General features: G+C 59.0%; 1 protein-coding gene across 1 annotated transcript; it reads right to left on the minus strand.

The window, feature by feature from the left end:
* Positions 1-3062: 3062 nt before the first annotated feature.
* Positions 3063-17890, minus strand: NPC1L1 (NPC1 like intracellular cholesterol transporter 1). Its single transcript, XM_008160626.3, has 19 exons — positions 17837-17890; positions 15328-16838; positions 13308-13408; positions 12900-13072; positions 12646-12774; positions 12302-12484; positions 11770-11884; positions 11537-11664; positions 11021-11158; positions 10692-10781; positions 5857-6047; positions 5525-5649; positions 4863-4989; positions 4688-4743; positions 4165-4315; positions 3802-4033; positions 3594-3707; positions 3357-3519; positions 3063-3247 (listed from the first exon to the last, which is right to left on the minus strand). The coding sequence occupies exons 1-19, from the start codon at positions 17888-17890 to the stop codon at positions 3063-3065; spliced, it is 3966 nt and encodes a 1321-aa protein (XP_008158848.2).
* Between the last annotated feature and the right edge of the window lie 7315 nt (positions 17891-25205).

The raw sequence follows: 25205 nt of genomic DNA on the forward strand, positions 1-25205 counted from the left end.
ACAGGCATCCGGTACCGCGGTTGCCAGGGGTGGGCGTGAGGAAAGGTTGACTGGGTGAAGCACAGGGCCCTGGACCTTTCTGTGTGGTGTCCGTGAGGGACACCTGTGGGCACGGGAGTGTCAGTACACAGAGAAACTCAGTGGGATGCACTTTTTAAAAAACATATATATCATTTAAGAGATTGGGGCCCTCGCTGGTGTGGCTCAGTGGATAGAGCGTCGGCCTGCGGACTGAAGGGTCCCGGGTTCGATTCCGGTCAAGGGCACATGCCCAGGTTGCAGGCTCGATCCCCAGGGGGGGGCGTGCAGGAGGCAGCGGATCAATGATTCTCATCATTGATGTTTCTATTCTCTCTCCCTCTTCCTTCTTCTCTGAAATCAATAAAAATATATTTTTAAAACAAAGAGATTGGGGACCCCAGAGTGGAATGCAGAGTGTGACAAAACGATCTATTGCAAATGTACAGCACAGCCTCACTGAGGGAGATGCTGACCCAGTAACCTTGGGAATGAGTCCTAGGACCAAGGGGAAAAGGAGGAACAGTACACAGACGGTCCTAAGTTGTTCCCAGGGCTTGGGGCATGGATTACCACTCGGAAAATCCTACCTGCATACAGTGGAAATGGGTAATCAAGTCCGTGGCATGGCGGGTGGGGAAACCGGCTTCCTGCTGTTGGGTGGGTGTTTGCAGATAAGAAGGAAGGAGGAGCCTGGGATAATCCCTGGTGGATCAGAGCTGGCGTCTCAATGCAGGGTTTGGCTCAGTATCCACACGGCTCGCTATATAGGAAAGTGTTTACACGCGTAGCCACATGGATTGACACACACATTTCCTTCCTCTCCCAGCTGAGGGGGCCCAGGAGCAATGTGCACATTGAGCACCCAGATCCTGGTTTCTAATCCCATGTGCAGAGAAGGGTCTAGGGCTCCTTGGAGAAATGGCTGATTCTAGGCCTGGGGACCCTCTGATAGTGCCAGAAAGTAAGGAAGTGCTAAAAAAAAAACACACACAAAAAACCCAAGGCTCACCATGATGGGCATATGACAGAGGGACCCAGGAGTCAGCTGAAAGGGCTTCCAATGGCCACAGCTGGAACCATGTGACCAGCAAATTAACAAAACAAATGAGGCAGCATCATTCTATAACCGAAGTACAACTCGGCTGTGTGTGGGTCCATACTGACACGTGTATCCACAGTGTCCTCAGAATGCGGGAGCTGGGATGTGCCTCCCATCCCTAAGTGTGGGTAGTGCACAGGGACTGCCCCCCAAGGAACACAGCCTGGAAAGGGGGGAAAGCACCTGTAGGGAGGAGACGCCTGACAGACACACCTCAGCCAGGTGACCTACATCACCACAGTGATCAGCCATGGCAACAGTACCTGCCCTGATATGGTGTGCCGAGACGGTCACCCCACCTTTGCGGTCTTCCTCCCCCAAACCCATCACCCCGGTCTCATCAGGAGAGAAACATCAGGTAAACCCCCTTTAAAGGGAATTCCACAACACACCTGACCAAAACCAAACTCTGGCCCTGCCAGTGTGGCTCAGTGGTTGAGTATCAACCTATGAACCAGGAGGTCACGGTTTGATTCCCGGTCAAGGCACATACCTAGGTTTCAGGTTTGATCCCTGATCGAGGCTCGTCTGAGAGGCAACTGATTGATACCTCTCTCTCTCTCTCTCTCTCTCTCTCTCTCTCAAATCAATGGGTACATATCCTCGGGTGAGGAGTAGTAAATAATAATAATAATAATAATAAACACTCCAGTTGCCCGCCAGCAGTGGGTGCCTCCCTCACAGGCTTTCGCAGAAAGTGAGCATCTGTGGGTCCCTGCACTGGCCAACACCACAAGGCCAGGGCCTCCATGTCTCCTGGTTTGGGAGAAGTTGCTCGCCGCTCCTGAAAGGGAGTGGCACCTTCTGTGCCACCAGTGACATGGCACCTTCTAGAAAGGGGAAGGGAAAACACAGACTGAAATCTCCCTGTCACCCTCCCACACATGTGCTGTGTCCGTTACAAAAGTTATCTTCCTTTTAATATATTTTTATTGATTTTAGAGAGAACAGGAGAGGGAGTGAGGAATAGAGACAACAGGGATGAGGAAGAATCATCCACCAGCTGCCTCCCGCACACCCCCTACTGGGGATGGAGCTGGAAACCACCGCCTCCTGGTTCATGTGTTGACACTCAACCAGTGAGCTGTACCGGCTGGGCTACAAAAGTTATCTTCAATCCAAAGGCAACCAGGACAGGACATGAGACATAAAATGAGACATAAAATGGAGAAATGGCTGGTTCTGGGCCTGGGGACCCTCTTATAGTGCCAGAAAGTAAGGAAGTGCTAAAAAAATGAGACATTTTTTGCTCAATGACACATTCTTCCTCCTGTGCATGGCACTGAACAGGTGCATCCTCGGCTTGTGCTTCTCCAGGGAGGCTGAGACTGGGCTGTGTTGCTGCACGCCAGCGCTCCAGGCCTGTCCCCGGGAGCTCACAGCCTTGAAGACACTCAGCAGCCTTGACTGGCAGCAGCCACCTTAATCATCGGTGCAGCTGGAGGCCGAACTGAACGGCGTCTTCCAGTGGGGCCGATCCGTGACCAGCGTCTTTTCCAGGACACTCTCCCCGATGAGGGGCAGCGACCTCCCCTCCCCTCCCTGGCTGCCTGCAGGGTGGGTCCTGCTCTTGGTTCTCGGGTACTGAGCAGAGCTGAAGACTCTCCGACACCACGTGGGGCTCTGTTTCACTGAAGGGGAGGTGGGTGGAAAGGGGCAGCTGTGGGCGAGTCTGAGTCTGGAACCAAGCCAGCCTTTCTGTGTCTGAACCCCAAGACCCAGGTCCCGGGAGGAAGGAGGCAAGTGTGTGCTGACCAAGGCTTGAATGACTTGGAACCAGGGACCTGCGGCCGGGGTGGAGGGTGCCTGGGCACCTGTGGTCAGAGGGAGTCCCAGTGTGAGCACCCCCACAGGCACAGCACCCCCTCCAGGGTCTGGGGGGAGACAGGTCATGGTCCCCAGGGGAACCCTCTCGGCCCCTGGAGCCTGCACGGAGCTCTGCTCACTGGGGGGGAGGGCCGCCGAGGCCGTCCCCACTCTCGGCAGGATGCTGGAAGCCGTGGTTGACGTAGGTGCCGTTGGCCCAGCTCACGGGGAGGGAGTGCTTTGAACAGGAGGCCGTCCTGGCCGCGGCCGCCTCCTCCGCCCGTCTCTTCTCCAGCACCAGAGCCATGTTGGTGTCGGGCCCTGCAGAGGGACACACAGAGGAGTGGTCACGCGCCTCCCCGCACTGGGGCTCCCTATTGCCTGGGGCTCCTCCCTGGGTGGGGCGGGCCTGCGGAGGGGCCTCACGCACCCAGGTAGCTCAGGACGACCGGCAGGAAGACCAGGCCGTGCAGCAGGCCCAGCAGAGTGATGAGGAGGTTGAGACGGAAGAAGAAGATCTGGATGAGCTGGGCCTTCGCCAGGCCCAGGATGAGGATGCCCGGCAGGTTGGTCATGGCCACGCCGGCAAACACCTAGGGTGGCACACAGGTGTCAGGTTGGGCACGCAGCAGCAGGCGCCGGTCCCCGCGGCCGCCCGCCCACTCACCGCACTGCCCATGGAGATGGTGGCCTCCTTGGCCCGCTCCAGCCGCGTAGGCTTGGTGCTGACCGCGAAGGAGCGGGTGATGTGGGACACGAACTCCACAGAGATGCCCACTGCCTGCGGGCAGAGAGGGGCATCAGCTCCAAAGGGCCGGGTGGGGTCTCCGCCAGGCCAGCGGGCACGCCCCAGGAGGCCCCGAGTCTGCGGTTACCGTGACCAGGTTGATGAGGGACACGGCGTTGTAGCTGATGCCCCACAGGGCCATGAAGCCCACGGTGTCCACCAGGATCATGATGATGGAGAAGAGGTTGATGAGGCCGGAGCGGAGGTCCATGCCCAGCAGCAGGCAGCAGACGGCAAAGGTGGGCACCAGGCAGAGGCTGAGCATGAAGAGCCCCTCGGGGACCACCGTCAGGTACTGCTCGTAGAACACGTTGGTGATCCTGGGGGTGCAGGCGCTGTCACGCGGCGCCCCGCCCCCGCCCCCCATCAGGAGGAGGGCGCAGCTCAGCAGGGGTGCGGGGCGGCCTTCCCCAGGTCCCGCCCTGCTGCCCACCACCCGCCTGGGCCTCACGTGTAGGGGAAGACCTCGAAGGCCGGGTCGGTGCCCGGCACCTTCCGCAGGTCGGCGGTGATGTTGGCGGCCAGGGCCCGAGCTGCCCGCAGAGCCTCCGTGAAGTCCTGCGAGTTCTTCAGGGGCTTGTGGTAGGCCATGAAGCGCGAGGCTGGTGCCAGCCCGGGAGCAAGAGGCAGAGGTCAGAGCCGGCTCCCGGCGCCCGCAGGGGGCTGGCTCAGGGCTCTGCTGCCACCGTATTGGGATTCGGAATAAACTGGGCGAAGGGCCTGCGGTTGGGTGTGGACCGGCCCTGCCTCTGATGGATGCAGCCACCAGGTCTCCCGTGGACCCAGTGCTGCCTGAGGGTTGGGGTGGGGAGGCAGGAGGTGAAGTGTGAGGTCGAGGATCTGAGTGAGGACCTCCAGGGGGAGGCTAGAAGCCCCCGTGGAGGAGGAGGAGAGGGATGTGGATGGAGGGGGTCCCTGAGGCTCCTGGCCCTGGAGCCGCTGACTCACCTCCCACCACGCAAGGCCACGCTTACCCACAACCTGGCCGTCGCGGTCCAACTTCACGGAGGTGCTGTATGCTGCCAGGCCACTGGGGGTGGGCAGAGTAAAGGCTTGGTTGGGGTCAAGGCTCCCCAAGACACCCTCCACCAGCCCCCCCTCCCTGCGCCACCCACTCCACGCCCCTGCGGACACCCCACGCGGGCCTACCCTTTGGGACACTTGATGTTGGGCGGGTCGCTGAGGAACCAGGGCAGGTACTGGTGGAACTGGTCCGCCGAGGGCCGCACAGGCCCGAGGGTGAGACTCACGCAGCTCTTCAAGCAGGCCAGCGAGGCTGCAGAGAGAGTGCGCGGGTGGGGAGCGGCACCCTCCTGCCGCGGTGCCCTCACACCCTGGCGCCTGCCCCCTGCAGGCAGCAGCAGCCTGTGTGCCCCAGAGCACACTCTGTTTCTCTATAACCGTGGGGGGCGGGGGCTCTCTCCATCATGGAAACTGCCGACCCCTATGAACGGATGAGGAAGGGAAGTTTGGGGCAGAGAAACAGCCACAGCCTGCGGGGCCTCCCCACCCCACCTACAAACGCAGCTGCTCCGGGGCCAGGGCCATGGGCCACCTGGGCCCGCTCCCCACTCCCGCCGCGTGAGAACCAGCGTGCCCCAGAGCGTGGGCACAGCTCCGGAGCGTGTGAGGGCCCATGTCCAGCCCCCTTGGGCTCGGGCACCCACGCGTGTGTTCTGCGCCTGTGTCCCATCCCAACTGACCCTTTGGGAGGGTGTGAGGGGCTAAGGGAGCCTCCCCCTTCTCTCCTTTCTCTCGCCTCAGTTTCCCCAAGTTGTGGGGCCATGAGCCCCCAGAGGCCTCTCACTCACTGACAGTCGAGGGGCAGAACTGGTCCTTGTTGGGGCCAAAGGCGTAAAGGCGGCAGCAGGAGGATGGTGTCAGCCAGTCAATGAAGTCGTCCACCCAGGAGGAGGCAGGGATGGCCAGGTAAGACCTGGGGGTCGGGGAGGAGCTCAGGGGGCAGGCCCCTAGGGCAAGTGGTGGGTCCTTCCCATGGCCCCACCCCAACACTGGCCTCCACAGGCACAGCAGCAGGTGGGCAGCTGGATGGGACCAGGAAGGCAGGAAGGGGGGCCAGAGGGAGTGGGGGACACAGGGGCGCGGGGGGGGGACACGGACAAGGGCAGGGGCGGACACTCACTGCTCGGGGAACTCGGTGGCGTACTGGATCTTCTGGGTTAGGGAGAAGCTCTCGCAGCCGGCGCTGGAGCAGATGTTGTCCATGCCCGCCTTACTGGAGAAGTTGTAGCCCCCGGTGGTGACAAAGTAGACCGGGGCCCCCACCTCAAAGTAGCGGTTCAGAAAGAGGAAATAGTCGAGCAGGTAGGAGTCCTGGAAGGGAGACAGTCCATGAGGCCTGACCAGAGGCATCGCAAGGGGCTCGCTCCCACTCCCACTCTCAGGACACTCGCAGGTCCTCAGAGAGGTGCCTGCGGGACCCATCAAAGACCAACACACACATCAAAGGAGTCCCAGAAGGAGGACGGAGAGAAAAAAGAGGCAGAAGGATCATGCGCAGAAATAATGGCCAAAATTTCCCAAATTTGATGGAAGATAGAAACATAAACACCCAAGAAGCGTAACCAACGCCAAGAGCCCTGTCCAGCCAAAACCGGTTTGGCTCAGTGGATAGAGCGTCGGCCTGCGGACTGGAAGGTCCCAGGTTCGATTCTGGTCAGGGGCATGTACATTGGTTGCGGGCACATCCCCAGTAGGAGGTGTGCAGGAGGCAGCTGGTCGATATCTCTCTCTCTTTGATGTTTCTAACTCTCTATCCCTCTCCCTTCCTCTCTGTGAAAAATCAATAAAATATATTAAAAAAAAAAAAAAAAAGAGCCCTGTCCAGTGTGGTTCAGTCGGTTGGAGCATCATTCCATACACCAAAGGTGGTGGGTTCAATTCCTGGTCATAGCATATACCCAGGTTTTGGTTTTGGTTTTCGATCCCCAGTCAGGGTGCATATGGGATCTCTTCCTCTCTCCCCATCTCTCTCTCAATCCCTCCCTCCCTCTCTTTCTCAAAAATAAAATAAAAATTAATAAAATAAAATAACTCCAGCGACCCACACCAAGGCACACTATAATCCAGCTGTTGAAAGACAAAGACAAAGGGGGATTTTGCAGGCAACAAGATAGAAGGGACTTGTGACATACAAGGATCCCCAATATCCTTATAAACGTATTGCTCATCGGGAACCTTGGAGGCCAGAGGCAGCAGGCGTGTATATTCAAAGTGCTGAAGGGAAAAGGACTGTCATCAAGAATCCTCTTTCTCCCTTTTGCCTCGTTGCCACAGAGAGAGCAAGATGGGTCCCAGCAACTCTCCTGGAGCATTGAGGAAATTCGGCCTGGGTTCCCGTTCTTGCCGCGTCTGCTCAACACGCCAGGGTCTGACCCGGAAGTACGGCCTCAGCGTGTGCCCCAGTGTTCCCGTCAGTACCGGGGGCCAGGCATTCATCAAGTTGGACTAAGTGACCTCCATGAATGGGTCGTTCAAGACATCCACCTCATGACAGAATGCTATTTCTTTGTACATAAAATAATTTTTAAAAACCCTTCAAATAAAAAATTAAAAAAAGAATCCTCTTTCTAGCAAAACTGTTCTTCAAGAACGAGGGACCAACTGAGACACTCCCAGATAAACTAAAGCTGGAGGAGTCATTACCACAGGACTGCACCGTGAGAATGCTAACGGGAGCCCTTCGTGTTGAAGCAAAAGGCCGTTAGGGTGTAACTCAAAGCCACAGAAGAAAGTAAGAACCCCTGGTAAGGCAAATACAGCTGACCCTTGAACACGCGGGGGTTAGAGGTGCCAACCTCCCACCTCGTTGGAAATCCCCAAAAACTGAACTGCTAATTGACCAGAAGCCTTATCAATAACATAACAGTGAATTAGCACATATCCTGTATGGTGCATGTATTACATACTGTATTCTTACACTAAAGTAAGCTAGAGGAAAAGTGCTATTAAGAAAATCATGAGGGCCCGGCCAGTGTGGCTCAGTGGTTGAGCGTCGACCTATGAACCAGGAGGTCACAGTTCAATTCCCTGTCAGGGCACATGCCAGGGATGTGGGCTTGATCCCCAGTTGTGGGGCATGGAGGAGGCAGCCGATCAATGATTCTCTCTCATCATTGATGTTTCCATCTCTCTCCCTCTCCCTTCCTCTCTGAAGTCAATAAAAAATATATTTTTAAAAAAGAAAGAATTGTGCATGTACTTAATGCTGCTGAAATGTACATTCAAAAAATAAAATAAAATAAAATAACTTTAAGACAGTCCCTCACCGGCCAGGCACTTCCTGACCTCAGGGACTAAGCGCCGAGGAGCCCCCCGGAAAGGGCTCTCGCTGTCCAGACCGTCTCTGGGGCTGCCAAGGGCTGCCAGCTGGCGTGTGCCTTCCCCTCCGGCTCGGGATTGGCAGCTTTCCGGTAAGGGCCGTTCTGAACCAAACCGGCTGTGTCTGCACAAAACAGTGGGTCGGCTCGTCCCGGCCTCTTCAGTCCCGGGCGTGCTTCCTTCCTCACTAGTAAGGCCTTGGTGACATTTCCTCCCAGACACCGTTCGGACAGACTTCCTGTCCCCTCGGCGGTTCCCTGTATGGTCTGGGGACTGTCTGAGGCAGAAACGGCTTCTCCTTCGATCTTGACCTTTGTTTAGACCACACCTCTTTCTACAAGGATCCCGCCACCCCCTGCTGGCAGCTTTGGACCCTTTGCCTTCTTTTCGAGCTGTGGCGTGATGACTTGCTCTCCAGGCCCAGGTGGAGTCCACAGGCCTTTCTCACAACCCTGCCCCGCGGGAAAGCCCTCTCTTCAGCCTGGGATGAGGGTTTTCACAAGGAGCGCGAGGTTTCCCGCCGCTGGTGCAGCTGCAGCGACAGCCCCACAGACGTCCTTCTCTCCCCTCACCTTGGTCCCAACCCTGGACTCTTCCATCTGCTGAAATAGTGGGCAACGGCGCTGCAGACCCTGGGACAGAGCTTCCGTGGAACCGTCCATGGACGGCTCTCCTTGCCCATCGACGGCACATATCAGGCACTTCGGCTTTCCCTTCCGGCGCCGTGACTTCCCTCTGCTCCTTGGCAGCACGTCACACATCACGAGTGGCACTCGAATACACCTGACCTGCTGACCATGTGGCTCAGCCTTCTGCCTTAAATGTGCTCAAGCACAAGATCCAAAACAAGTGCTGGTGACCCCGTGCACAGCGGAGTGCTGGCTGTTTACCCTCACGACCCCTCGTCTGACAGGCGCACGTCATTGGCCCGGGACAAGATCAGAATTCAAAACTTGAAGTGCCGTTTCTACTGAAGGCACGTCACCTCCCCACCACAGTAAGTGAGTGATCTTAAGTCAGGGAGCGTCCGTCTATCAAGAGGAAGATACACCGTGATCAAGTGGGATATATTCCCAGAACGCAAGGATGGCTCCATGCATGAAAATCAGTCAATGTAATGCACCACATCAACAGAATGAAAATAAAAACAGATGATCCTCTCAATTGACACAGAAAAAGCTTCTCACAAAATCCCAAATCCTTTCATGATTAAGAAAACAAACAAGCAAACAAAACTCAGGGCCCCGGCCGGTAGCTCAGTTGGTTGGAGCATCTTCCTGATACACCAAGATTATGGGCTGAATCCCTGGTCAGGACACACAGGGAGTCAACCGATGAATGCGTCAGTGAGTGGAAGGACAAACTGATGTTTCTGTCTGTCTGTCTCTCGCTCTTCCTTTCTCTCTCTAAAATTAATCAATTAAAAAAACACTCAGCAATGCAGAAATACAGGAAAATTTCTCAACACGATAAAAGGCCGTATATGAAAACCCCACAGCTAACATCATACTCAACGGTGACAAACTGACAGTGTTCCCTCTAAGATGAGGAACAAGCTGTCACCACCGTCGTTCAACAGCGTATTTGAAGCCGCAGAGCAAATAGGCAAGAAAAGGGAATAGAAGGCACCCAAACTGGAAAGGAAGAAGCAACAAATCTCGGTTCATCGATTATAAATTCTAAAATACCACTAAAAACCCGTTGGAATTCATAAGCAAATCCAGCAAAGTTGCAGGATAGAAAATCAACAGGCACTTACTTCATGAACAATGAATAATTTAAAAAAGGAACCCAACCCGATTCAGGAATGGGCAAAAGACTTGAATAGACAATCCTCCAAAAAAGATACATCAAGAGAACGTCGACCTCATTAGTCATTGGTGAAAGACAAATAAAAACGACAACGAGATACCACCTCACACCCATTAGGACAGCTACCATCAAAAGAGGGGCGGGGCGGGGGGGGGCGGACAGGGAACAATAAGTGTCGGCCAGAACGTGGAAAAACTGGAACGCTTGTGCCCTGTTGGTGGGATGTAAATTGGTGCAACCGCTACGGAAGGAGCATGGGAGAATCCCCAAAAACTTAGAACCACCGTACGACCCAACAAGCCCACTTCTGGGTGTTTATCCAAAGAATGGAAAGCAGGGACTCAAATGGACATTTGTGTTCACAGCAGCATTATTCACAACAGCTAAGACAAGGATGTCTCAATAGACGTACGCATCAATAGATGCATGGCTAAACAAAATGTGAGATATATTTATGAATATGTGTGTGTGTGTGTGTGTGTACATATACATGATTCGCCTTAAAAGGCAGGAAGTGCTGACACCTGCTACAATGTGGGTGCATCTTGAGGCCGTTACGCTGAATGAAATGAGCCCGTGACAAAAGGGGAAATATTGTATGGTTCCCTAGCTCAGAGACGGAAGATAGAATGGCGGTGCCGTGGCTGGGGAAGGAGTGGGGAGTGAGTGGTTCATGAGGACCCAGGGTCTGTTTTGCCAGACGGGGTCTCTCCCCATCCACTCTAGAAGGGTCCTGCACCCCGACTATACGGCTGCCCCACCCGCTGTGTCCGGATCCACCCCCCCCCCCCCCGCCCGAGGCCCGAGGCCACGTGCGCAGCTCACCTTGGGCAGGGCCAGCTCCTGGTCCAGCCCCACACTGATGTGGCCCATGAAGTAGAGGCCCAGCCCGAACAGGGCCAGGAACAGCAGCACCTGCGGAGGGAGCCGCTGAGTCACGGCACAGGCTCCCGCGCTCCGACCTGGGTCTGGCTGGCTGTTCTCAGACCCATTCTAGCTGAACCTGAGTCCCGCTGCCACCCCCACCCCGGCTTCTGCACCCGGACCTGGGTGAGCTCTCCACGGCCCACGACCACGACCACGCGGTGAGGGTCGGGCTGAGCAGCCCCCGCCCCGCCGGGGTGAGGACCCAGCTGCCCCGCCCGCCCACTCACCACGACCACGCGGGTGACCCGGTGCAGCAGGAAAGGGGCGTAGACCTTGCGGAAGAACCGGAGCAGGGGCCCCTCGCGTTGGCCGGGCGGGGGCAGCTCCTGGGCACGCAGGCAGCAGCAGACGTCCAGCCGCGAGGCCTGTGAAGGCAGCCGCTGGGTGGTCCACAGCAGCCCAGGTCCGCCGCCCTCCCTCCCGGCCCGGCACATGCCAGCGAGGGGCACGTGCCAGCGGGCACTTCCCACCTGCCTCGCCTCCCGTGCGTTCTGTGTGCGCAGAGGCGGCGGCCGGATTGTAGGTTTATTTTGAGACCCTGACCCTCACGCACTTTGGGAAGCTTGATCGAAGATCCCAAAATGACCAAAACAAAATTGCTTTTCTGTGGGACATGGGGACGACGAGGCCCAAACGTTCCTGCACAGCGTCCCTGCCCCAAGCCCACTCCGAGCCTCTCTACAAAGTGAAGCTCCCCCCCGCCCCCCCCCCCCCGGCCAGAACGGGGCTAGCGGGTCCCCTACCTCCTGCCTCCTGCTGTCGAGGGACACCAGGGCCACAAAGGCCGACATCTGCAGCAGGAAGTCCAGGATCAGGGCGACGCCAGAGGTCAGCGCAAAGGTCCGCACAGCAGGCATGGGGGTCAGGGCCCCTGGGGGACAGAGGAGACTCTCAGGACACGGTGTCTGCTCACGGGGCAGAGGGGCTGCCCGCACCCCGCTCTCCAGGCCGGGCAGTGGGGGGCAGGGCGTCTCACCCAGGAAGAAGCAGACGGCCTCGGAGACGCTGCAGAGCAGCATGCTGGGCCCCACGCTGCCCAGCGCCCGGCCGATGTGCGCCTCCCGCCGCTCCCCAGGCCTCCGGGGCAGCCTCTGGGGGGGGGGGACAGCAAGGACGGGGTCGAGGGCCTGAGGGCTGGCCGGCCGACCTTCCCAGCCCCAGCTGACCCCGCCATCCCAGCCCCCCTTCTCAGCCTGGCCCAGAGGGATGCGGGGTATATTTTGGGGTGTCTGTGGCATCCTTGCCCCAGTGGCCACTGGGACCTCAACATCCACCAACAGCGGAGGCTACATCCACTGGCTCCCTTCCCTGGACGCCACCTGGCGCCCCCGCGTGTGGCCTGACCCCTGGGCGAGGGCAGGTGAGTGGGTGATGAGCCCACAGCAGGGCCTCTGCAGGAATGAGGACGGGCTCAGGGAGGGGAGCCCAGGGACCCACACGGGCGTCTGGGGAGGGAGCACCCAGGGACCCACACGGGCGTCGGGGGGGTCGGGCAGGCGCCCACTCACCTGGTACTCCAGGACGAAGATGAAGATGTTGTCTGCCCCCACGGCCAGCACCAGGAAAGGCACCACTTGCAGGACCACCAGGGAGGAAGGGACGCTCAGGTAGGCGAAGAGGCCCATGGCGGCCATGACTGCGCCCAGCACCACGGCCACCCCGCCCAGGCCCAGCGTGACCTTGGCGTCCACCTGCAAGGGGATGGGGTCAGCCTCCTGTGCGGCCGGCGATGGGCCCGTGGGTGCTGGGGGACGCGCCACCGCGGGGAGCCTCGGTGGGGTGTCCCCTGAGACAGACGTCTGGTTGGAAGGTACGGATGCCCCCCCGGCGCCCCCTCCCGCGCCCCCCTCACCGGGATGCGGCGCCAGCTGGTGTAGCTGCCCAGGGCCAGGGAGATGTACAGGAAGATGACCAGGTAGCTGATGGCAAAGATGGGCAGGTCCTGGGCTGTGGTCCGGCTGATCTCGTCCTCCAGGGAGCGCTGTGGACACACCCACCAGCCCGCTGACCCTGGGCCGCTGTGGGTCCCTCAGGAAGCACCGGGTGGGACCACGGGAAGCCACCCCAGCCACCTGGGTGTCCCCGAGCCGTGGACCGCGGCCCTACCTCCGCCATGAAGGTGACCTGGAGCGTGCCGGCCATCTGCTGCTGGAAGGCTCGCACCTCCTCCAGGAAGGCCCCCTCCCAGAGCCGGGCCTGGGCCAGCCGGGGGTCCCCGGGAGGGTAGTTGTTGAGGGAGAAGGTGAGGATCAGGGCCTCCGCCTCCGAGTAGTCGTTCCCTGGGAGGAGACGTGCTCAGCCACCTCCAGCTCACCCTCCCCTCCCCCTTCCCATCGGAGTCACTGTCCAACCCTGCACCCACTTCCCGCTCTGCCTGCGGCACCGAACCGAGCCTCTGAGCGGTGCTGGGAGAAGATGGAGGAGGTGGAGGGCGGCGGTTTGCCTCCCACCCAGCTCCCGGCAGTCACCACCCCCCATGCCAGCGTCCCTCACCTCCCCAGGTGCCCCGCTTACCTTTGTAGCCCCCCACGGCGAGAAAAGGGAAGACGGGGGCCCCGTAGTCAGCCATGCAGCTCAGGGCCAGGGTCGTGCCGTCCTTGAAGGTGAGCGGGGCGCTGCGGTAGAGGAAGGACCTCCAGGACCCACTCCCGCCCCTGGCCCCCGGCCCAGCACCAGCCCCTGAGCCCTGGTCAGAACCATGTCTTTGGCCCAGCGCTGTGTGAGCTCACACCCTCCCCCTCCAGAGCTCCAGGCCCATCACCACCTCATCCTGGACGAGCTCACACCTGCTCCCCTGGGCCTCACACCTGGTCCTCCAGGCCTCACAACTGGTCCCCTGGGCCTCACACCTGGTCCTCTGGGCCTCACACCTGCTCCTTCAGGCCTCACACCTGCTCCCCTTGGCCTCACACCTGCTCCTCCGGGCCTCACACCTGATCCTCCAGGCCTCACACCTGCTCCTCCAGGCCTCACACCTGGTCCTCCAGGCCTCACACCTGCTCCTTCAGGCCTCACACCTGCTCCTTCAGGCCTCACACCTGCTCCCCTGGGCCTCACACCTGGTCCTCCGGGCCTCACACCTGGTCCTCTGGGCCTCACACCTGGTCCCCTGGGCCTCACACCTGGTCCCCTGGGCCTCACACCTGGTCCTCCGGGCCTCACACCTGCTCCTCCGGGCCTCACACCTGGTCCTCTGGGCCTCACACCTGGTCCCCTGGGCCTCACACCTGGTCCTCTGGGCCTCACACCTGTCCCCTGGGCCTCACACCTGGTCCTCCGGGCCTCACACCTGCTCCCCTGGGCCTCACACCTGGTCCTCCGGGCCTCACACCTGCTCCCCTGGGTGGGGCCCAGAGAATGCCCAATCCCGACCACCCACAGAGCCGCACAGGCTCACGGGCCCTCAGCCTCCTCCCCGCTCCAGGCCCCAGCGTATCTTTCTTTCCTGTGAGAGTTTGCAGACCCGGCGACCTCGGGCATCTCTACGCCTTCAACAGCCCTTTCGGCAAGTGCGTCAAGGTGCTGGAGCAGAGCACTCTGGGAGAGGGAGCCCGTGGTCGCCAGCTGTCCGGGAGCAGGGGTTGCGTGTGACCTTCAGCCGCTCTCCACCCCTCAGAGCCTCAGTCTCCCTGTCTCTCAAATGAGGACAATCGGACCATCCACCAGTGGTCTGAGCATCCAGAATCAAAACGACGCCAGCGTGAAGGCGGGGACCGGGCCTGGGCTGCCCCGGACCTGCAGCCATGGGGGCCCCCGAGGCCCAGGCGCAGACCCTGGGGAGCAGCCCGAACACGGCGCGCCCTCGACGCCGGAGGCCGAGGGTCTGCAAGGTCAGAACTGCCTTCCCGAGACCACCACGCCCTTTGCTTTTCACCCTTTCCCTCCTGAGTGTGTGAACCACAGGCACGGACGTGGCTTCCGCACCACATGGCAGCCAACAGTTCGAAAAGACCACAGGCCTGGCCGGTGTGGCTCAGTGGATAGAGCGCCGGCCTGCGGACTGAAGGGTCCCGGGTTCGATTCTGGTCAAGGGCTCATGTCCAGGATTCGGCTCTATCCCCAGTGGGGGGCATGCAGGAGGCGCCAAACAATGATTCTCTCTCATTATTGATGCGTCTATCTCCCTCTCCCTTTCCCTTCCTCTCTGAAATCAATAAAAATATTTGTTTAATCGATGGAAACATCCTCAGGTGAGGGCCAACAACAAAAACAGAAGAAAAGACCACAGGCCGAGAGTGAGTTACCCAGAAAGGCCGCACCACACTCCTGCCTCTCCCTCACCGCGCAGGACCCGGCGCTGGGAGGCAGTCTCTGACACGCAAACAGGGCAAGGACGCTCCCTGCTCCCAGGAGCCCACGAGGCCACCTGCCCGTCTGCCCCGGCGAGCGGGCGGGACCCCACCGGGGACACTCGGCCTGAGACCCAGACCGACGAGGACCCCATGCAGGCCTCTCGGTGGTGGACGGCCACGCCGGGCCTGGTCCCGGAGGCTGCGCCCCCCCTCTCCCCGCCTGCAGCCGCCAGGGAACTCACTTGGCGCAGTAGAGGAAGTGGTCCCGCCAGCCCACCTGGGCCGTCTGCCCCGTGAGCGTCTGGTTGGCGGTGAGCAGCAGGCGCGTGCGGTTGCTCTGGAAGTACTGCAGCAGGCTGTTGATGCAGCAGTCGGAGAGGCTGGCGTTGTTGGGGTTCAGGGGCGCGTAGCAGATGTCCCGCAGGGAGACGTTGCGCTGCTCCTGGGGCGACCACACCTGCAGGTGCCGCAGCCGCTCCTGCAGCCCCAGCAGCGCCAGCAGCAGGTCCGTGCCCAGCACCCCCCCGAAGGTCTTGGGCCCCAGCAGCAGGGAGTCGTACTGGTAGCTGGGCCGGTGGGGCGCCGTCAGGATCACCTGGTTGGTGCGGAAGAAGGGCCCAAAGTGCTGGTCGTGGAACGCCTTCTCCCGCCGGGCCTGGCTGTTGGGGGCCGACCACAGCTCCACGGGGTCTGTGGTCAGTTTCGTGAAGGCCAGCCCTCCGGCCAAGGCCACCACCACGGCCGTGGACACCAGCAGGACGGTCAACGGCCAGGAGGCCACCCAGGTGCCCCAGCCCTCGAAGCACGCGCTGAGGAAGGTGTGGGTGGAGAGGCTGAGCGTGTTGGCGAAGCTGGGCCCGGCCTTGGGGTCCCGGGTCCTGGAGAGCAGGCGGGTGCCCACGAGGAAGGCCGCGAGCACGGCCAGGACGGAGCACAGGATGAGGATGAGGGCCAGCCAGCCCTCCAGGCGGCCCAGGCGGAAGGTGGCGTCCAGGGCCTCGGGCTGGGCAATGGCCGGGCAGGACGCCGCGCAGTCCTGGCAGGAGCAGGCGGCCGCCCCGCCCTGGGACTGGTTGCAGGGGGTGAGCTCCCCGTCCAGGGGCTGCATGGGGCTCCCTGCGGCCTGGCCGGGCTCCCACAGGTGGAAGGTGATGGCCAGCGGGGCCAGGCCGTTGCTCGTGTCGCCCTGGTAGTTGAGCCAGCGCTGGGCGTTGCAGAGGGCGGAGCCGTAGACCCCGCACATGGCGCCCACGGCCAGTGTGGCGGCCGCGGGGATGCGCACCCGGCTGCAGGAGTCGTAGGTCCGCTCGGCGAAGCTGCGCTGATAGAAGGCCTCGTAGGCCACCACGGCCGGGGGCTGGCCGGCCCCCCGCGCGGCCACCCGCGTCACGTTGATGAAGGTGCTCTGGTCGGGGCTGCAGGTGTTGTGGCAGTGCAGGCTCACGAAGTTGTCCGCGCAGGCGGGGCAGCGGGTCAGCAGCGCCTTGGTGACCGCCAAGCTGGCCTCCAGCGACACCAGCTGCTTCTGGGAGCAGCAGGCGAAGGTGGCGTCGGGGCCGGCGTCGAGGCGAGGGCAGACGCGCCGCAGCAGGGCCAGGTGGTCACCCGTGACGCGGGGGGCGCGCGTGTTGTTCAGGCAGGACACGTTGGCCAGGGTCGCCAGGCCCCCCGACAGCTCGGGGTTCTTCCCGCACTCGTCGTAGAAGGCGCAGTAGCCGGGCTGGTGGATGGGCGTGTACGGCTGGGCCTGGGCCTGGGGAGCAGGGCAGACTCACCAGGGGTCCCACACCCTCAGCGGGGAGTGGGGGTGGGGGGCTGGGGACGTGGGCTTAGGAGGGACGCAGGGCCTGGTGGGGAGGTGGCCATGGCAGCTACACATGGCTGGGAACTGGGGAGCCCTGGGGGGTACAGATGCCTCCAGGTGGTGTCTGGGGGTGATGGGCTTACATCAGGTCCCTGAAAAGAGGGAGGTGAGCCCTGGCCGGTGTGGCTCAGTGGTTGAGCATCGACCTATGAACTAGGAGGTCATAGGACAATTCCCTGTCAGGGCACATGCCTGGGTTGTGGGCTCGATCCCTAGTTGGGGGTGTACAGGAGGCAGCCGATCCGTGATTCTCTCTCATTAACGCTTCTCTCTCTCCCTCTCCCTTCCTCTCTGAAATAAATTAAAATATGTTTAAAAAAAGGGGGGGCGGGGAGGCAACCCAACAGACTTGCATGTGGCAAGGTCACAGGTCAGGGATGACTCGAAGGGGTCGAGCGGCACTGGGCGCTGAGCACATGGGCACCATCACCAGCGCCATTGGCCGCCTCGGTGCCCGTGCTGCGGCCACACCGAGACGCCGGGGCCCTCTCGGGCCATCTGTGCCCGGCTTCTCCACCTGGGGCCCGAGCCTGCACCCTCCCTCCCAGGCCTGCAGTGAGCGAGAAACAGCAGAGGCAGGTGCTAAATCCACGGTGGGAGACTCAGAAGCCCCGCCCCCCTCAGGCCAGGGCGGCCACAGCAGCCCAGGGAGGGAGGCCCCTGGTCCACCTGGGCCAGCAGCCCCCATCGCAGCCCTGTGTCCCAACAACCCCGCGGCCTGGAGACGTGGGCAGCCCAGGACCTCGCCCACACCCCGCCTCTGGGCCCTGGGATTCCCTGTCTGTCCAGAGAACGGATCCCCTGTCCCGGCCCTCCCTGTCACCAAGGACCCCTGTGCCCAGGACGCCAGAGGGGAGGCCCCAGGCAGGGTGCAGGCCCAGACTCACCGCCTGCAGGAGCAGCACCCAGAGCAGCCAGCCCCTCGGGCGGGCCTCTGCCATCCCGGCGCCAGGAAGGGGTGAGAGGGAAGTGAGGCCACGGAGAGCCGGGCTCAGTGAAGGGCTGGGTCCAGGGGCACCAGCGGGGCAGCCTCCTCCCAGGGACAGCCTGGCCTGATGGCGGGGGACCAATGGGGCTGCCCTGCACCTGCCGGGATTAATGATCCACCACCCGCCCCGCCCAGCTTCGCCCACTCTCTCGGGGGAGCGAGGGGACGGAGGTACAGGGTCTCCCGTCACCCACTTCCCAAGGCCCCAGGCCGAGGGCTGAGGCAGCTGGGGACCCGCACAGCCCCACACTCACTCGCCCCACCCCCACGCGGCCTCGGACCCCCACTGGCCCCAGCCCCCTCTTGGCACCAGGCGGGCCCTGGCTGGACACACCTTGCACTGTCACCCTTAGCAACTGTTGTTATTAATATTAACAGCCCAATAACAGGGGACACTCGGGTGGCGTGATGCAGTGACATCGGTCTCCTCCTCTGGGCGGAGGGAAGTCCATTTGCTGAGGGCCGACTGTGCCCCAGAAGTGGGAGCCAAGGCCCCCCTGCCCCCACCCCCTGCTCACAGGCTCCTCGCCCTCCGATAGGGATCTGCCTATCGCCAGGATGGGCCGACCTTGGCCCCCGCGCCGGGCGGAGCTTATCAGGCTGCCGGGAAGATCCCTGTGGCCGCCTGCTGGAGGGAGCTGCAGGGACCTCCTGCCTCCCCGTCTGTTTCCTGGACCCTGGCCTGACTGGACGGAGGGTCACCAAGTGCAAGCACCTGTTGGGGAAGACGGGCAGGGGTGGGGGCCAGCATCAGGGGAGGGGCGGGCAGCCTGAGTCTGGAGAGGAGCTTCAACAGCTGGGCCGATGCAGGGACCTCCATCTGCTCCTCGGGCCTGCCCGTCCCTGCTGTCTCCCCTCCTCCTGGCGTCTCCCCTAGCAGCACCTGAGCAGGGATTCCTGGGGGGCAGCAGGAAGCCAACCAGGGTGCATTAAAGAGCGGGCTCACTGGGGACCCAGGGGTGTGTGGGGGCCTGCCCAGGGGCCCCGCTGGGAGGAGGATGGGGCGCTGGTGGAGGACATGGGCAGCTTCAGGCTCCTGTGGCCCTTGTGGGGCCCTAGCGGCCCTGCCAACCCATTGATCCAAGGGTGGCCCCAGGGAGCCCCTAGGAATGGAGCCCGGCATGGACTTTTGGGGTCCCCTCTGGAACACCCACAGTCTGCCACTTGGCTCCCTTTGCACGAGGCCTGCGAGGCTGTGGAGCAGATTCACGCTGACAGCAGCATCTGCACCCCTCGTGCCCCACTTTCCGATTCTTACTCGGCCTCCCTCGGCGTCTTATCAGCCTGCTGATTGCTGGGCTGGGTCCCACAGGCCGCCGATCACTCACCTCGCTGTTTCCGTATCTCGTTATGTGAGTAAGTGTCTGGTTGACGTCTAACTGTAGTTCCTTTTGCATGTTTCCTTAAATCAGTGATGGGCAACCTTCTGAGCTTGGTGTGTCAAACTTCGCCAAAAAACTGAGCATAACTCGGGTAGTGTGTCACTTTGAGGAAAAAACTAACTCCAAGACTCTAGTCACAAATGTTTCATCCTCAGGAGCAGCACATGTTTCATCCTCGGCATGCGGCCGCGTGTCATCAGAAATGGCTACGCGTGTCAGTGCTGACACGCGTGTCATAGGTTCGCCATCACTGCCTTAAATGAAGACTAGATCATGGAGATGAGATTAGTGGTCAGAGTGGCACATTTATGGCGCCAGTGGGTGCTCAGCTCCTCCGTGGGCATCGAGGATGCACGGGATTGCGTAGCGGATCCCCGCACTGCGCCTCAGGGGTGCGGTTTGCTCTCCTGCCCCCGTCAGTGCCCGAGCTTCCCGTCACCAGCTTCCCCTGCGTTGTGCTAGATCTGCTGCCGGACTCGACAAGTTTAATAACTGGAGACGGGTGCCTCCTGGAGAGGCCCAGGAGCAACCCAGCCCCCAAGTGCAGGAGGCGGTGGGGAGGGGCCAGCCGCCAGCACAGGAGCCTCTGGACGGGCAGCCAGTGCGGGAGCAGAGGGCTGGCTGTGCGTCTCCGGGGCATCAGCCTGCAGCCTGGGCTGAGGTCGGGCTGGGGTGCTGCCTAGCCAGTCACTGGCCTGGGGCCTTGGCACTGGCTAGCTCCCGGCTCATCGGGGCGAGCAGCCTGCAAGCTGAGATGTGGGCTCTGGTCACCTCCGTGGCACCTTCCCCCGCTGTCGGAACCCAGACCACGGGTGGAGGATGCGTTCACAATCCAGGCAGCAGGGGCCGGGGCCATGCGGCTGGGAGTGAAGAGAGGCAGGTGCTGCGCTGAGAGCTGAAATTGACCAATTACTCCAGTGTGCACCCAGGAAAGGGCCCCGAAGCCCGGCTGGGCGCAGGGAGGCTCCGGGGGAAGAAAGGGGCCACGCGCTCCGGTGCCAGCTTTAGCAAGTAAGCAGGCACCAGTTGGTGTGTTGTTGTTTTTATTTTTTATTTTTTTAAATAAATCTTTATTTTTCAGATTATTACAGGTGTTCCTCTTTTTTGTCCCCCATAGCTCCCCTCCACCTGATTCCCCACCCCACCCCATGCCCTTACCCCCCGCCACTGTCTTCATCCATAGGTGTAAGATTTTTTGTCCAATCTCTTCCCATACCCCCCACACCCCCTTCCCCCTGAGAATTGTCAGTCCACTCCCTTTCTATGTCCCTGATTCTATTATATTCATTAGTCCATTCTGTTCATCAGATTTTTTATTCACTTGAGTTTTAGATTCACTTGTTGGTAGGTATGTATTTATTGTCATTTTGTTGTTCATAATTTTTATCTTTACCTTTTTCTTCTTCCTCCTCTTCTTAAAGAGTACCTTTCAGCATTTCATATAATACTGGTTTGGCGGTGATGAACTCCTTTAGCTTTTTCTTGTCTGTGAAGCTCTTTATCTGACCTTCAATTCTGAATGATAACTTTGCTGGGAAGAGTAATCTTGGTTGTAGATTCTTACTGTTCATCACTTTGAATATTTCTTGCCACTCTCTTCTGGCCTGCATAGTTTCTGTTGAGAAATCAGCTGGCAGTCATATGGGTACTCCCTTGTAGGTAACTGTTTTTCTCTTGATGCTTTTAACCCTTTGCACTCGATTGCTTTTTTCTCGATTCCTTTATTCTACTTGGGATTTAATTTTTTAAATACCCCAGATTTTACAAAGCGCGGCAGTAGAATAAAAAACTGGAGTTTCTTTTCATACAAACTTATTTATTTGGATTTTTTTATATTTCAAATTATTGATACATTCAAAGATAAAAAGAGCTGCTACCGATGCTAACCATGTCGAGTCACACTCAACATCCGAGTGCAAAAGGTTAATATTCTCTTTGTCTTTTGCTCTTGGCATTTTAATTATGATGTGTTTTGGTGTGGTCCTCTTTGGATTCCTCTTGTTTGGGGTTCTCTGTGCTTCCTGGACTTGTAAGTCTATTTCTTTCACCAGGTAGGGAAAGTTTTCTGTCATTATTTCTTCTAATAGGTTTTCAATATTTTGCTCTCTCTTCTTCTGGCACCACAATAATTCAGATGTTGGTACACTTAAAGTTGTCCCAGAGGCTCCTTACACTATCTTCATATTTTTGGATTCTTTTTTCTTTTTGTTTTTCTGGTTGGGTGTTTTTGTTTCCTCATATTTCAGATCTTTGGTTTGATTCTTGGGGTCCTTTGATCTACAGTTGAATTTCTGTATATTCTTTATTTCAGTGTATGCTTAATTTCTGACTGGTCCTTTTTCATTTTTTTGGCATTCTCATTAAGGTCCTTGAAGGTCTTACTAAGCTCCTCAGAGGTCTCAAGTTTCTCGGCAGTTTTTAGAAGATTATTGAGTAACCTTATAAAAGTGGTTTTGAACGCTATATCCAGTCATTTGCTTTCCTCCATTTCTTTCATTCGTGACATGTTTCTTTGTCTCCGCATTTTGCTGCTTCCCTGTGTTGATGGAGTGGTTTTCTGTGGTAGGTGACCTATAGGGGCCAGTGGTTCAGCCTCCCCTATCACCTGAGGTGGACACTCTTGATGCACTCCTTTGTGGGCTGAGTGCAAAGTCTTGGTGTAGTTAAGCCTTGATTGCTGTTGGTATCACTGGGAGGAATTGACCTCCAAGCCAATTGGCTGTGAGGACCTGCTGTGTCTATATGGAAGAACTGCTGTGCTGGAGACACACTTATGGGGCAGGACTTGCTTCAGTGGGGCTTTGGTGCTGAGTCTGCCTCTTGAGTGTGTCACTTATGGATGTGAGGAGTTGAAATCTGGTGTCGTCTCACACTGACCACTAGATACACTAGCTTGTGGATCTCCAATGGGGTGCAGGTCAGCTACTGTCTGAGGCCACCCAGCAGGAGCTACAGCGAGAACTACAGTTTTCTCTTCTTTGCTTGGGGTTTGGAGGTTTTGGAGCTGTCTGACCAGAGCTGCAGTTTGTTAGGTTAAGCTGCGATAGGGCAGGCCATTTATATGCAAAAGCCGCTGTGCGGAGCTTGGGTGGGTTTGTAGATTGTGCGGGGTGGGGTCTCAGGGAGTCACTAGGCTAGGGCGTGGCAAACAGCAATGGCTGCCAGTCAGCTGTCTCTGTGTCTCCGAGGTTCCCCGTCCCCGCATCTCAAGCCCCAGCACAGTAAACAATGATTGCTGCGCACACCTCTGCAAGAAAGTCACCCTCACTTTCCGAGCCAATGGCAGACAGTCCAGCTTCTCCCCGTAGGAGTTTGGCTCCCCAGAAACTGGAGTTCAGAGTAATCAGGAGCTTGTCTCCCTTCGGGTTGAAAAAAGCAGCGCACCCAGTCGCCCGCCGCCAGCCCGATTCGCATGCCTCCGTACCTCAGCTTTTCAGCACTTGTGCATGTCTCAATGCTTTTTTCTCTTTCCTTCTAGTTGTAGAACTTCCACTCAGCCAGCTTTCCCGTGGTTCTGGGTGATAGACGTTCTGTCTTTTAATTGTAGTTTTGAAATTGTTGTGCGAGGCAGCAGTTTAGGTGTTAACCTATGCCACCATCTTGGTTTCCCCTGTTGTTGTTTTTTTTTAAAAAATATTTTATTGATTTTTTACAGAGAGGAAGGGAGAGGGATAGAGAGCTAGAAACATTGATGATAGAGAAACATCGACCAGCTGCCTCCTGCACACCCCCTACCGGGGATGTGCCCGCAACCAAGGTACATGCCCTTGACCGGAATCAAACCTGGGACCTTTCAGTCCGCAGGCCGACGCTCTATCCACTGAGCCAAACCGGTTTCGGCCCCTGTTGTTGTTTTTATAAGGGAGAGGAAGTGAGAGGGATAGAGAGATAGAAACATGGATGGGAAAGGAGCATCATTGACTGGCTGCCTCCGGCACAGCCCCGCTGGGGATCAAGCCCACCACCCAGGGCACATGCTCAGGAATCAAAATGAGCCGGCAACCTTTGGTTCCTGGGTCAACACTCAACAGCCGAGCCACACCGGCCAGGAATACCAGCTAGTTTTGAGTTTCAGATGAACCACTTAAGTGTTTAGAGTATCCCAATATGGCTTGGGATATGTGTTTGCTAAAAGTGACGCCCCTCATCACAGCACCTCGGGGACGAACCTGAGGCTGAAGGGACAGGGCAGGACTGCACCCAGCTCTCACGTCCAGTCCCAGGTCAGGGCCACAGACCTGCGCACCCCCCTGCCACTGAGCCGGCGGTGAGGCTGGCAGCGTACTCCCTCGGTAAAATGGGAGGGTGTGTGCTCCTCAAGGGGGCCTAGGAGTGCAGACTCTCAGGCCCGGCCCCGCCCTGCGGGGGACACCTCAGAGAAGACACTGATTAGAAGGTGCACTGGTTTGAGGGGCCTGTGTGCGGAGCTGGTGTGGGGGTGCGTCCCCCACTTACAGAGGAGTCCAGGGAGGCAGCACATCGTGGGCCCCACAAAGGCTGCTCCTGAGGACTGACCACCCCAAAGCACAGCTCTGCAGTTCAGCCGGCCTCATTCCCACAGCTTCCTGCGGGGAGAGCTCTGTGAGGCCCTGGGCGTGTCTGCCCAGCAGGCCCCTTGCACACGGGAAGGCTGGGCTGGCATCTGCCCTCCCAACCCCGTGGATGGTGCTTTCTTTCCCACGTAAAATGGCCGTGACCAGCACAGAGCAGGCCCCGCTCCCCGAGGCAGGACCCCGGAAGCTCTTCCTAGACACTGGGGGTAACATTGGCAGAGGCCCTTCCTGCCCGGTTTTGAGCTTGTCATTTCCTCCTGGGATAATGCCCTGGAGACCAAAGTCCCAGGGCCAACCCATTCCCAAAGCTGAGTCATTGGTTCTGAGTCACGAATGCTCTGACGGCACTAGCGTGAAGGGTGTGCGTCTGACCTGCTCTGCTCGCGGGTCGGTTCCCGGGAATATCTGCCCGTTATCACCGCTCAGGGCACTTCAGCAGGCACTCCCCTTAGAGACTGCCTGTGCCCTTGAATTGTGAACAGGAACTGTGCTTTTCAAAAGTAAATGAAATCGCTTTCCCAGCCTCTGCCCATTTTTGTGACCCCTTCGATTTTCGCTTTATCCTCAGACGTGGCTGGCCCTCCACCCAATACTTCCACACAGGATGCTGCTCCCACCCACCTTCCAGGCCCACCTGCACGGGCAGCCAGCACCCGACTCCTCCAGCTGGGTGAGCCCTGAATAACCTCCCGGTACCCTGGACACCCCAAAGACTGGCTATTGAGCACCGCCCACGCTGCCTCTGGTGTTGTAGGGCAGATGGATGCTTTGCGAACTGTGGGAGGTGGGGCACATTGAAGGCCTGATTCGTTTTCATGTTTTTATTGATTTCAGAGAGGAAGGGAGAGAGACAGAAACATCAATGAGAGAATCATTGATCAGCTGCCTCCTGCATGCCCCCTACTGGGGATGAAGCCTGGAACCCGGGCAGGCGTCCAGACTAGGAATCGGGCTGTGACCTCCTGGTCCAAGCTCAGTGCTCCACAGCTGAGCCAGGCCGGCTGGGTGAAGGACTGATTCTCGACACCCCCCACCCCCCGCAAAGCTGCGCACTGCAAGGGCTGTGCCTGCCCAACTCCCTAGTCTGACACAGAACGCCCATCCAGCACGGGTGTGATGTACCAGCACAGTGCCCATCTCCCGACAGTCCCAGGGTGCCAGGGGCGCCTGGAAACGCTGAGCTGCTCAGAGCTGCTCAGTGGCTGGCCCCACCCCTGCCTTCCCGGCCCAGGGACCCTTCACGTGCTCCTTAAGGGCAGACGCTTCAGCACCAGACAGACAAGTCCAACCCCCGAGGGCCTCAGTGCCCAGTGTGGGGCCTGAAGGAGATGCC

The sequence above is a fragment of the Eptesicus fuscus genome, chromosome 14, assembly GCF_027574615.1.
Source record: "Eptesicus fuscus isolate TK198812 chromosome 14, DD_ASM_mEF_20220401, whole genome shotgun sequence".
Lineage (NCBI taxonomy): Eukaryota > Metazoa > Chordata > Mammalia > Chiroptera > Vespertilionidae > Eptesicus > Eptesicus fuscus.

Bases quoted from the DNA above. Each gene is read 5' to 3' on its own strand.
- NPC1L1 (XM_008160626.3), bottom strand. From the start codon at position 17,890: ATGGCAGAGGCCCGCCCGAGGGGCTGGCTGCTCTGGGTGCTGCTCCTG. The intron at 11,665-11,769 runs GTGAGACGCCCT...TCTGTCCCCCAG, and splicing joins GGCCGTCTGCTTCTTCCTGG to GGGCCCTGACCCCCATGCCT. The intron at 4,034-4,164 runs GTGAGGCCCAGG...CTGCACCCCCAG, and splicing joins TTCGAGGTCTTCCCCTACAC to GATCACCAACGTGTTCTACG.